Source organism: Cucurbita pepo, chromosome 1, assembly GCF_057944985.1.
Source record: "Cucurbita pepo subsp. pepo isolate OVF chromosome 1, ASM5794498v1, whole genome shotgun sequence".
NCBI lineage: Eukaryota > Viridiplantae > Streptophyta > Magnoliopsida > Cucurbitales > Cucurbitaceae > Cucurbita > Cucurbita pepo.
In genome coordinates, this window is record NC_141798.1 from 17,111,692 (window position 1) to 17,125,007 (window position 13,316).

Sequence of the window (13,316 nt, forward strand, 5' to 3'; positions counted from 1 at the left end):
TTTATACTCATCCCGTTCTCTTTTCTTTTTCAAGTATTGGTTGAAGTGGGTAGGTATTCAGAACTGAATCGCCACATAGGAGTGTCGACCCAGGATATCAATGTTAATTTGTATTCCTTTCTTCTCGTTTGTCATTTGTATTTTTTTTGGTTGTCACACTGGTTTCATGCTTGTAAATAACTAAAAGAATACCTATTTTGTATTCTGTTGATTCTGATTTTGGTTTTGTCCATGATATTGTATGATTTTAAATCGCACAAAATTTTACCGTATTTTCCGCATTTTTAATTGTTTGTTTTATTTTACTTTTTTTGTTCTTCTTTTCTTTGCATTTCTCGAAGTCTCGAAAATTGTGAGTTTAACCTTGTGAGTTTATCTTTGGCCGAAACTAATCAAACATGCTAATAAATAAATCTACATTTAATGATCTTCCATTAAACATATGTGGTGTTGTTGGATTTTATGTCCTAAAACTCATAGTTTGTAAACAAAAACATATTCTGTTTTCAATAAAGTTATTATTGATGTTTATTTAGTAAATATTGTAATTGAATAAAGTGAATTTTTCGATCATTAATCTAAATCCAATAAATTAAAAACACTCTAGCTATAGTATGATTACTTGAACGATGTAGAGACATAAGAGTGGATCAAGTTCAAGTATATAATCAAAATGGTCAATAGTATAGGGATAAGGCTGAGTACCTTATTCTGGGGACACTATGAATGCGACCCACTTTTGTATATGATATAAACAATGTGATCACTAAATTGTACATGTGGAGACATGTGAGTGGGAGCGTCCTATGCAATGAGTATTGCATAAGATCGGACCATGAAGAAAACCACTCTCACTTTATAATGTCGTTTACTGTTAAGACCTAAGTAACTCGATCTTAATCCTGAGCTAACTATGAACTCCTGTTTATTCGAAATTATCCTTAGATTTGCATGGGTGAGAGTGGCCTGAGTTCGCCGACTCAATAAGCCTCCCATTTCAGGGGTAAGACTGGGTGAATAGTTGGGGACATAGGGTGTAAGATGGAATTCACTTCTACCCGCTTTTAGGGATAGTAGAGAGGTTATTCCCTCAAGTACTGACTCCAGGTCTTGAACAAGGGGCCCCACCCTCTAATTGGCCCGAGAGGGATTCGGTTTGGTGGTTGGACCACAAACCAATTGTTCATTAGAGGATCATTGGGACTTAAGGAACAAGAAGTAACTTTAAGGGTAAAACGGTAAATTGACCCATCTCTAGTTACGAACAACCTGTGAAGGATCGACTTACTAATCATGGTTATATCAAATGGACAAAAATATGTCTATAGTGAGGGGAGTGCAACTACTAGGCTATAGTGGAGTGTTCTAGTAGTTAACAAATGTTGGTTAACAAGACTAATGAGTTTAGCTATATAATCTCGGATCGTTAGAGCTCATGATCTGTAGGTCCATTAGGTTCCCCTACTAGCTCACATCGGACAAGACCTTAAATAGTGTGACAAGTGAGTTCGAAGTGTTCGAATTCAAATTAGGAAATACACGCTAAATATATACCATATATTTAACTACATTTTATTTTAATTATGAATTAAACAAAAAGAGAGAATTTGAGATATTTAAATAAGATTTAAATATTTTAATTATGAATAGAAATTAATAATGACATATTAAATATTAATTAAATTATTTAATTAATCATTTAATATTATTTTGATTTGAAATTAATTACTTAAATTAATTGTTGAATTAAAACAAAAAAAAGTCAAAAGGTTGACTTCACCTCATGGAAAAATCATGTTTGAGTTAGTGAAATATTGAGTGTCAATATATGGTTTAAGCAAATTTGCATGCAACATAATCCCACAAATTTGAGTGGAATTTGAAGTGTCAAAATTTGGTAATCTCAAATTTGCATGAACATGCAAACATGACTCTATAAATAGAGTGATCAGGTACATGGAAATACTTCTCGAAAAATTTTGAAAAAATCTCTCAAAAATCTCTCTTAACATATACTAAATTCCTATTAAGTTTAGTCACTCACCGAATTCTACAATCTCATTCTAAGGCCGGAAAATAGTAGGGAAGACACTAGTGGTGGTTCGAAATCGGTTCGTGAAGAAAAAGGAATTTGAACTACAAAAGGTTAGTATTCAAACTCATTGAGTTTTAATGCTTTTGAACATGCAAGATAATTTACTATAATTTATGTACTTAGAGTGCCTAAGATCCAAATTGCTTCCGCACGTGTTATAGTAACACCATCCGGTGCAACATCGAAGTTCTTTTAACTTTGAATCTTCTTCCTATAATTTAAATCATGGGGAGTAACCCCTGTCATTTGAAATTCTTATTGCATTTGGTAGGATCCTAATAGACCATCTCATATACATATAGAGAGCGACCCTATCATGTAGGGTACAATCCTAGAGGATCATCTTATATACAGGTAAGAAATAACCTCGCACAGGTGTTCATATCGTTAAGCCACGATCCTAGTAGAAACTTGTACATAAAGGGAGTGACCCCATATGTATTCTCGTCTCACGTAGAGCACGAACCGAGTACAAGCATAGTAGAATCACAACATATATTATCATGTAGAGCATGACCCTAGTAGAATCATATCATATACATGTAAGGAGTAACTTCACATGTGAATTCGTATCACTCGGGGCATGACATTAACAATCTAGATAGTTCAATTCTAGAGTTAGTTTATAGTAAAATAATAATAATCAAGAGGGGAGTGACCCGTGTGATATGGAAATCAACCCAAGGGAAAGTATGGAACGGATTACCTTGATGATCAAGATCAAGAGTAAAGAAAACTCGTTTCTAAACTCGTGATTCGAATCACTCCACAAGAGGTTTGATCAATACCACTTGAATGACTCTACATGCAAGTTCTAAACACAAGAATTTGCAAAGAAAAGTTTAGCTCTCAACAAAGCTAAAATAGAAATTCTATTCTCAATTCCAAAATCTGATCTAATCAAAGAAAAGAAGGCTTTATATAGCCTTTACAAACCGTAACCTATGTGATACATAACTCTAAAATTAAATGGGCTAGTAAATGAGAAATACTCATAACCTCCATATTAAAATGGCTGGTTAATGGTGGAATATAGTAACCTATGTGGGTTACAATATAACCTTAACTCCTATATTTAAAACTAGCTTAAATATGAAAACAAATAGTTAAACTATAATTAAATAATGCAAATAATAAAATGGGCTTATTAGTCATCCTTGGACTATTGATAAATTCAGCGGAGTTCATTAAATGCAACTTAAAGTGCATTTAATTCATCTCTGTCTTGAAGCTCAACTTTGCATAACATATAAGGGAGGTCACCAACGTCTTCTAGAATTTCCTTTGATGAGCTCACCATAGCTTGAATATAACTGTATAAGGTTTGTTGTAGCTTCTTGGCTCTCGTCCTTGTAATTGGACCTTGAGGTATGGAAATTCCTTGGTCGTTGTTCATATCACCGTGCCTACCAACTATGATACTTATGTGGACCATTGCTCTTATCTAGACAAGTTCACTACTATGGAGTAGTTGGTGACCTCATATTAGTCACCGCACATAATATCCTGACCTACCGAAACAAATAGGCTACAAGTGTCTCTCTCTTAAGCCTTATTTTGTAATCTTACATAACCTATCATAACTACTTGTCTCTCAATTACCCATACACGTTAGACTTAAATAATAGTACAATTATCTTAAATAATATCATAACGACTTGTCTCTCAATTACCCATACTTTACCGATTTCGTTCATAATTCAACTCATACGTAAGATGAATAACCACGACCTGCTAATTAGATGAATAAACACGTTAGAGCTCTGTAATGGTTGCTCTGTTTTTGTCTCAAATATGAGATTGGAAACTTACCAATTTTAAACATAACCACTAAATACATAAATCTATCACACATGAAAATAATAATATAATAGTATTATTATTATTATTATTAAGGATATTTAGTAATAAATTATGCTAACGAACTCTTTGAACAACCGACTTCTTGATCGACCGGTCAAGATTTTCACTGGTGGAGCACCGCCGCCTGCGGCTGTTTTGTCACGCATTGAAACATTAGGATTTGATGTTACTCATGGATACGGATTGACAGAGACAGCGGGGATTGTGACTTGCTGCTCTTGGAAGGCAGAGTGGAACCGGCTACCGGCGACGGAGCATGCGCGGTTGAAAGCGCGGCAAGGTGTGAGGACTGCAGCGATGGCGGCGGTAGATGTGGTTGATTTAGAGACGGGAAAGAGTGTAAAACAAGACGGAGTTTCGATTGGAGAGATTGTTTTGAGAGGAGGAACAATCATGATTGGGTATTGGAAAGATCGAGAAGCAACGGCAAAGTCGATGACCGACGAGGGGTGGTTCCATACCGGAGATGTTGGAGTGATGCATCCTGATGGGTATTTGGAGATTAAGGACCGGTCGAAGGATGTGATTATAAGCGGCGGAGAGAATTTGAGCAGCGTTGAGGTGGGGTCGATTTTGTATACGAATCCATCCGTGAATGAGGCGGCGGTGGTGGCGCGGCTGGATGAGTTTTGGGGGGAGACGCCGTGTGCGTTTGTAAGTTTGAGAGAGGGATTGACTCAGAAGCCGACAGAGGAAGAGATTATTGAGTATTGTAGAGGGAAGCTACCGCGGTTTATGGCGCCGAAGACGGTGGTGTTCATGACGGAGCTGCCGAAAACGTCGACCGGAAAGATCCAAAAGTATTTACTTAGGGAAATGGCTAGGTCAATGGGCCCTAGAAAGAGGAGTTGTAAAAAGAATTAATTAAATATCCTCACATTAATAATAAATGTTATTAATAAGTGGAGACATGCTCTCCTCTTCATGTTGTAATAAGACAAAGACGACAAAATAACAATAATAAATAAATAAATAAATAAAGTTAACAAATAAACTTCCAAACAAGTGAGAGATTCAAATTTTTTAATTTTTATTTATATATTAATTAGTTGAGTTCTAGACTACACTAAGGTTAAATTGGCGATTTTGGCTTAGGTCGCTCGTGACTCTACTATTGGTTTGGTTGGACAAATTATATGATATATGATGACACGTTTCTCGTGGCCTCTTGCACATGTCATAATTATGATTGTTATGTTATGCTATGTCATGTTAGACTATGTTATGCTGTGCCAAGTTTATAAGCTATGCTAAACGTGATTGTCGTATGTTGTGGAGCCATTTTATGATAATGATAACCTAACCTCTATACACCATGTCATACCATGTAAGCTATACCATGTAAGCTATGTTAAGTATGGAAGATTTGTTAGAAATTATGTATGAATGATTTTAAGCTCGGGGGACTTCATGCATTTTTGTATGTCTTCAAATAATTTCCCGTTATGATGAGCACGGACGCGTATATTACGATATCTATGTGTGTCAGGATATTATGCGGACTCCTTTCCCTCTGTGGCTCTGACAGCATGAGTGTGTGCTAGTTGAAGGACAAACCCAAGGAGTATATATACACTCGTCTGGTGGGTCCATGTGCATGTACGTGAGTCATGTGTAAAGAAGTATTACACATCTAATTTTAGCCCAGACTCGAAAATGTTTTTTATGAAATGATAAGCCCCAAGCATGATTGCATTTTCTGACTAGTAGTAGGGTTACGTAATGAATATTTCTTATTTTTCAAGTAAAGGTAAGACATAGGGGTGTACATTCAACCCGACAACTCGAATAACCCAACCCTAACTATAAGGGTTGGGTTGGGTTGGGTTGGATTAGCATTTCGGGTAGGGTTGGGTTCATTTTTCTGAACCCGAACTGAATCAGTTCGGTTTCGGGTTTGTGGCCCTCGGGTTGACCCGAGCCAAATTAAAATATATAAAATGTATTAAGAATATTTTTGTATAATGAATTTACCAGAGTGGTACTTTGGCAAGACTCACGCCTGAGTTTGATCCATGCAATAGATGTTTTTTTTTTCTTTTATATATATAATTTCAAATGTTAAATTCTAATGTATTTATTTTCTCTTTATTATTATATCACAATGTAGGTCACGTATAAGTAAGCATATATCAATTAAAGGTTTTTAGTTTTATGACAATGTTGAACTATGTTAATATATTACAATTTTTGCCCGTTGTTTTTTATTGAATTTTTTTATTTATTTATTTATTTTTTTTTTTTTGTGTGACAATGTTGAACTATGTTAATATATTACAATTTTTGCCCGTTGTTTTTTATTGAATTTTTTATTTTTTTTTATTATTTTTTTTTTGTGTGTGTGAATAATTATGGATTGATTTGTGTATTGTGTGTGAACTTTTAATATATTTTATCTAAGATTATATCCAAATAATTATAAATTGTGGATAAATAAAACTTTAAAAAAAAATTGACAACCCAACCCGAAAATAGATGGTTGGGTTGGGTTGTGAAAAGTTTTGGGTGGGTTGGGTTACCCATCCAACCAACCCGAACTTTTGGGTTGGGTCAACCCAACCCGGACCATGTACACCCCTAGTAAGGCACATCTGCACAGATGACGATGCTGGCAATGAGACTTAAGTTAGGGTAGATGCATTTATGTTATTTAGAGCCCTTAAGTTAGATTACGGCATTATTTTATTTAAACTTCACATTATTGAATTTCTGCTATATTGTTTTAAAAGATTTTACCATGAACATTTAAGTTCATAAGTCCATGACATTGTTTATGAAATATTTTAAAAGAATGTTTATGCACGTAACAGTCATGTCATGCCTGCATTAAGAACCTTGTTTTTAATAAGAAAATAGAGTCGTTGCAAATGGAACTAGAACAGTACCTCTCCCAGTAAGATATGATTCGGGGATGATCCAATGCGGAAACTTATGGGTATGTGATACCCAAGTAAAAGATGCGTATATAAATTAACCGAGATCACATTCAAATGAGAGTGATCTTTCAGATAAGATAACTAAGAAATATGAATTTTTTATTTTTAAATGTACAAATTATTAATTTATTTGGACAAGAAGTTAGGCTCGATTAACCTTAATATCTTATAATTTTATAACAATATTTACATTACGTCTATTCTAATATGAAAATTATTATTAATTTTAATCAATTTCTTAAGAATATTAACATCAAAATTAATAATAAGAATTAATTATAAGATTTATGAAAGAACTAAAATGGGATGAGACTCAAATTGAAATATATAAAAATTAGTTAAATATTATAGTTAGTTCTTATGGTTTTCTTAAATTATCAAAAACATTTTATAGAATCTTTACGAAATTTTATCGAACAAATTCTGAACTTTTCTCTATATAATTAGAATTAAATCAGTTCTTCGAAGGGGTGAATTGTGATATCCCACATGGTTGAGGAAGAGAACGAAACACCCTTTACAAGGGTGTGGAAACCTCTCCTTAGTAGACGCGTTTTAAAACCCTCTATCAGTCTCTATCGGTTGTTACGTGATCTCTATCGATTCCTATCAATTGTTATGTATCGTCGTTTTAAAACCCTCTATCCGTCTCTATCGGTTGTTACGTGATCTCTATCGATTGCTATCAATTGTTATGTATCGTCATTTTAAAATCCTCTATCGATCTTTATCAATTGTTACTTAATCTCTATCAATTGCTACCAGTTGTTATCTATCGTCGTTTTAAAACCCTCTATCGGTCTCTGTCGGTTGTTACCTGTCACAATTTAGTACTATAAATTCAATACTAAATTTTAGTTGGGAAGATTGAAGAATTAACTAGAAATTAAACTTCAATTTGAAAGACCAAAAAAATTTACCTTCCCTAAAGTAATTAATTTCTATTGATAACTGATTAAATTAATTCAATTAACTTATTTTAATTCAAACCATATTAAATGCAATTAGTTTCTCTATTAATAATGATATAAATGTTAATTAATTTCCATTAACTTGTCACATCAGTAATTTTTCATCTTAAAAATATGAGTTATAAATTAACCATATATAAATTGAAACATTTGTTGAAGCTCTTGTAGAACAATTATAGAGTTTGGTTGGTACTCTTCACCCTAGCTCAACCATTGACATCAACAACATTTAGCAACCATGTGTAGCACTTGGTTTCCATGGCGTCCCGTAAAGTTAACCTTCAAAGGCTTAACGGTAAGAAATTTTGATTTGATATTGAACATAAAGCTACCGACTTTCAAGTCATCTTCTTTCTCTTCATCTACAGGATTCAGCTTTGATGTGTAATGACTACAATTCTAATTTTAGACCATCAACATTAGTACCTACCCATGAAGCCAAACGGTCGATTTCAATGAAGGTAAGATTAAAGATGTTAATGTTATTTTTTTAGTATGACATTAAAATTTAATAATATTTAACGCAGACGAGTAAGCGTTACATATCCTCCCAATCTATTTCCACGGAAGATTTGAAGCCAAGACCTGCTAATTCCTCTCCCCTCACTCCTCTCGGTTTCCTCGAGAGAGCCGCTACCATCTACGGCGACTCTCCGTCAATCATCTACGGCGACACCACCTACACTTGGTCGGACACCCACCGTCGATGCCTTCAACTCGCCTCTTCCCTCTCATCCATCGGCATCCAACGAGGCCACGTCGTCTCCGTCATCTCTCCCAACACTCCCCCCATGTACGAACTCCACTTTGCTGTTCCGATGGCCGGTGCCATCCTCAACACTATCAATACCCGTCTCGACGCTCGAACCATCTCCATCCTCCTAAGCCATAGTGAATCAAAACTCATATTTGTCGATCAAGCCTTTTGTGCTCTAATCCATGATGCCTTGGCGTTGTTTCCGCCGGAGACAAAACGTCCAATGCTCGTCCTCATTACCGATGACGCTGCAGCGGAGGAATCATCATCGTCATGTATTATGATTCACGACTATTTTGTCGATTCGTATGAGGAAATGATTCGGAAAGGGGATTCCGATTTCCGGTGGATTCGGCCGGTGAGCGAATGGGATCCGATCGTTCTTAATTACACGTCGGGAACCACTTCCTCGCCGAAGGGAGTGGTTCAATGTCATAGAGGAATTTTTATAATAACTCTCGATGTGCTTCTTGAATGGGAAGTTCCAAAGCAATCGGTTTATTTATGGACATTACCTATGTTTCATGGTAATGGGTGGAGTTTAACATGGGGCATGGCGGCTGTCGGCGGCACAAATATATGCATTAGAAAATTCGATGCGGCGTTGATTTATACCCTAATTCGCCGCCATCACGTGACACACTTATGTGGAGCTCCGGTGGTGTTGAACATGTTAACTAACTCTCCAACTAATCGACCGTTTGATTGGCCGGTAAAGATTCTCACTTGTGGAGCGCCGCCACCTTCTGAGGTTTTGCTCCGTACAGAGTCGTTAGGGTTTGATGTGACTCATGGATACGGACTGACAGAGACAGCTGGGCCGGTTGTTTTCTGCTCGTGGAAGGCGGAGTGGAACCAGCTACCGACGACGGAGAGGGCGCGGCTAAAGTCGAGGCAGGGGGTGAGGACGGTGGCGATGACGGCGGTTGATGTGGTGGATCAAAAGACGGGAGAGAGTGTGAAACGAGATGGAGTTTCGATTGGAGAGATTGTTTTAAGAGGTGGGTCGATCATGCTTGGGTATTTGAAAGATCGAGATGCGACGACGAAGTCGATGACTGAGGAGGGGTGGTTCTTTTCCGGAGATGTTGGAGTGATGCATCCTGATGGATATTTGGAGATTAAGGATCGGTCGAAGGATGTGATTATAAGTGGCGGAGAGAATTTGAGTAGCGTTGAGGTGGAATCGGTTTTGTATATGAATCCATCCGTGAATGAGGCGGCGGTGGTGGCTCGACCGGATGAGTTTTGGGGGGAGACGCCGTGTGCGTTTGTTAGCTTAAGAGAGGGATTGGCTCAAAAACCGACCGAGAAGGAAATTATTGAGCATTGTAGAGGGAAGCTACCGCGGTTTATGGTGCCGAAGATGGTGGTGTTCATGACGGAGCTACCGAAAACATCAACAGGAAAGATTCAAAAGTATATGCTTAGGGAAATGGCCTTGTCAATGGGCCAAGCAAAGCATCCACGATCCCAAGAGAAAAAGTAAGCAAAAATGTCATTTTTCTAATTTTTAATTCCTTACCTAGAAGGAATTTTAAATATTTAATAAAAAATGTCCAACCATCTTAATTTTTTTTTAAAAAAAAATTAGATTTACAGAAAAATAATAATAAAATAATAAAAAGCGGCATGTAATCAAAGAAACACTTATTGAATCTATTTTGGAGGAAAATTCTAAATTCTTCGTCCACAATCCATCAATCTTCGATTAAAAGATGTTATGAACTTTGTGACATTGAAAGGAGAAGAATTCACGAAGATATCAGGGCTTGAAGAGCTCTCTATCACTTTGTCCAATAAAGGTTGATTTTGCACAAAAATGGGTATGCAACCGAGGAAAAGAATCGAGAAATTGGTAGCCACACATAAATTCGTTCATGGAAGAGATCTCTCGATAAAAAAAAATATCAAATATATTTGGATGGACGTATGGTCATTTAAATATATATATATATATATATATATATATATATATATAATATATATACAGAGAGAGAGAGAGGTGGAAGACTTACAAGTCAACATAAAGGAGCCAATTTGGGGTTGGTGGAACTTGACTTTTTTGTGGAAATTAAGAAAAAGGTTTTTAAAAAATTTCTCTAATTTAATGTTTTTTTTTTATAAAAAAAAATGCAAATAATTGATCCTTTCCAAAAAAATAAATAAATAATTGGGTTCAAATTTATGTAACTAATTTCAATTTTATCACCAATATTAAAAAAAAAATTGTTATAACAATAAGTATTCCCACATGTTTTTAATAAATTAAAAGATAAATAATAAATTTCAAAATGTAAAAATGTAAATAAAAAAAAAAAAAAAGTGTAAACTAATAATTATATAACGTATTTTAGGGAAGAAAAATTTAATTCCAAGAATTAAAAAATGGTTAAAATTTCAATGAAGAAAGATATTAATGCTCAATTATAAGTTTGGGGATTAGAATTTTGAGTATTTATTTAATGTATATTTTAATTCAAACTATTTATTTAATCTCGGTATATTTTTAAGTTTTGGTTGTGTCGCAAAAAAAAAAAAAAGGAAAATCCTATTGTAAAAAGGGAAAAATTATTGGTAAGACCAATACACCGTTGGATGTAATAAGAGAAACATGAACGAAATAAAAGACAAGGAACTTATCGAACAAACCTTTAGCTACTAAGTGTCACAATCACACTCTTACGGCAGCAATAGAGCGATTGTGGAGCATTTATTCTAACTAGCAAACAAGTCAATTGTGAGAAATTCAAATTTTACGGATAACATCGGTGTATGCTCGAGTCATTTTTACGAGAAATATTTTAAAAAACGTGAGCTTGAAAACAATTTGAAAGAATTGGAGAAAGCAACATTATAGGTCTAAAGCAAAGAGAAGAAACATCATAGATTAAATAATATATAACTCAGGGCACGAAGAATTGACAACTAGTTGCATCTACCTTTAGTATATTTTGGGGGCATTTTAGACCGGCATAGACATGATTTTGGTGAACAGTCATACTGATATGAACCAAGAGACATCAATCATACAATATACTTCAATGAAGATGTGAAGAAAAAGTTGTCAAAATTATCAAAAGATGTTTCAACTCATGCTACATTGAAGAAGAATGAAGTTTGATTGTTGTAAATTTTGGGTGGGTTACAATTTAGAGTAATTTAGAGTTATTGTATTTTTAGGTTACATTTACGCTCATTATGGCCATTAAGTATAAATGTTACAACTCTTGGAATGCATTTAGTAGTTTCATTTTGAGGCTATATAAAGTCATGTATGTTGTATTTGTAAGGAGACTTAGAAAATATAGAAAGAAGCATCTGTGCTTTTCTTTAGCCAATGGCTAAGTTTCTTTCCAATTCTATGTAGTTTAGGTTGCATGTAGAATCATTCAAGCTCGACATGATCAATCTTGCTTGTGGAGTGATTCGAATCTCAACCAAGTGTTCTTGTGTTGAGATATTTGATCAACAAGAATCATTCAAGCTAGACATGATCGATCTTGCTTGTGGAGTGATTCGAATCTCAAACAATGTTCTTGCCTTGAGATATTCGATCAACAAGGTAATCCGAATCTTATTCCCCTTGTAGTTGGTTCCTTATCTTATCACATACGTTCTCTATTGACACAACATGAAATAGTAAAAAGTATACGATCATGGACAACACGTTATGAACAAGCATAATCGGGACTGTAACGACCTAGATCCACAGCTAGCAAATATTGTCTTTTTTGGGCTTCCCCTCAAGGCTTTAAAACGTGTATGCTAGAGAAAAGTTTCCACATCCTTATAAATGGGGTTTTGTTCTTCTCTCCAACCAATGTGGGACATGACGGGGACATCCGATATGCGACTATAGATAACACGTCTCGAAGAATCATCACCCCGACACTAATCACAGTCATATAGGCAAGTTGATTGAAAGATTAGGTGGGAAAACAAAGAAAGTGGAAGACAGGCATGAAAGATTCGTTTTTGACCTTAAAATCCAGAAGAGAGTGAGAGAAAAGGGTTTGAAAATTGGGTATAAATTAGAAGGGTGCTGGGACAGCTCTGAGAGCCTCACAGCAACCATAATGGGTTCACACAAGATATCAATGGCGTTGCTTTTCTTCTTCGCACTGCTTTTCATCGCCTTTACCGTCTCAGCGGCGGATATTCGTAAGTAGTTCTTGTTGTTCTTGATTTTAAGGCATGCCATGGGCTGTGTAATTAGTTTTGGGTATATGTGACGCAATATCTACCACTCCTAAGTGTGCATAGATATGAAAATATTATTACTCAACGAAAGAATACAGATTTAAGAATTAGAAAAAGAATTGGGATCGAATGTTCAATCTTCATTGATATTCATCACCTTTAAATAGGATACAAGATACTAAATAATATCTACCAAAAAAATATAAACTAACTAAATACTGATAATAAAATAAAATATACTACTATTCAAATTCAACTGATTACGATATCTAAAATATATTTCCTAACTAATATATTCTGGAAGATTACGAATATCATATATTCCATAACTAATTCAAACTAAAATAAGTTGCACTAAATTGTGACAATATGTTTGCAGGTAAGCTGAGCATGGAGTATACAACTGTTGAGAAGGCTGCTCTGAGAGCAAAGCCGGCGGTCTATGATTTCCCATGGAAGGGTGGCTATCATCCTCCAGCCAACGACCGTTG

The 13,316-nt window shown here is 35.3% G+C and overlaps 1 protein-coding gene and 1 pseudogene across 1 annotated transcript; both read left to right on the forward strand.

Moving 5' to 3' along the window:
• The first annotated feature begins 4,009 nt into the window (after positions 1-4,009).
• On the forward strand, positions 4,010-4,900 carry LOC111810581 (2-methylpropanoate--CoA ligase CCL4 pseudogene; annotated as a pseudogene).
• A 3,108-nt stretch (positions 4,901-8,008) lies between these two features.
• Positions 8,009-10,269, forward strand: LOC111807319 (2-methylpropanoate--CoA ligase CCL4-like). The gene is made up of 3 exons (XM_023692992.2): positions 8,009-8,160; positions 8,234-8,326; positions 8,393-10,269. Exons 1-3 carry the CDS (start codon positions 8,104-8,106, stop codon positions 10,109-10,111), a joined length of 1,869 nt encoding a protein of 622 aa, XP_023548760.1. The 5' UTR covers positions 8,009-8,103; the 3' UTR covers positions 10,112-10,269.
• The last annotated feature ends 3,047 nt before the right edge of the window (positions 10,270-13,316 follow it).

Bases quoted from the DNA above. Each gene is read 5' to 3' on its own strand.
- LOC111807319 (XM_023692992.2), top strand. From the start codon at position 8,104: ATGTGTAGCACTTGGTTTCCATGGCGTCCCGTAAAGTTAACCTTCAAA. The intron at 8,161-8,233 runs GTAAGAAATTTT...CTTCATCTACAG, and splicing joins TAACCTTCAAAGGCTTAACG to GATTCAGCTTTGATGTGTAA. The intron at 8,327-8,392 runs GTAAGATTAAAG...TATTTAACGCAG, and splicing joins AACGGTCGATTTCAATGAAG to ACGAGTAAGCGTTACATATC.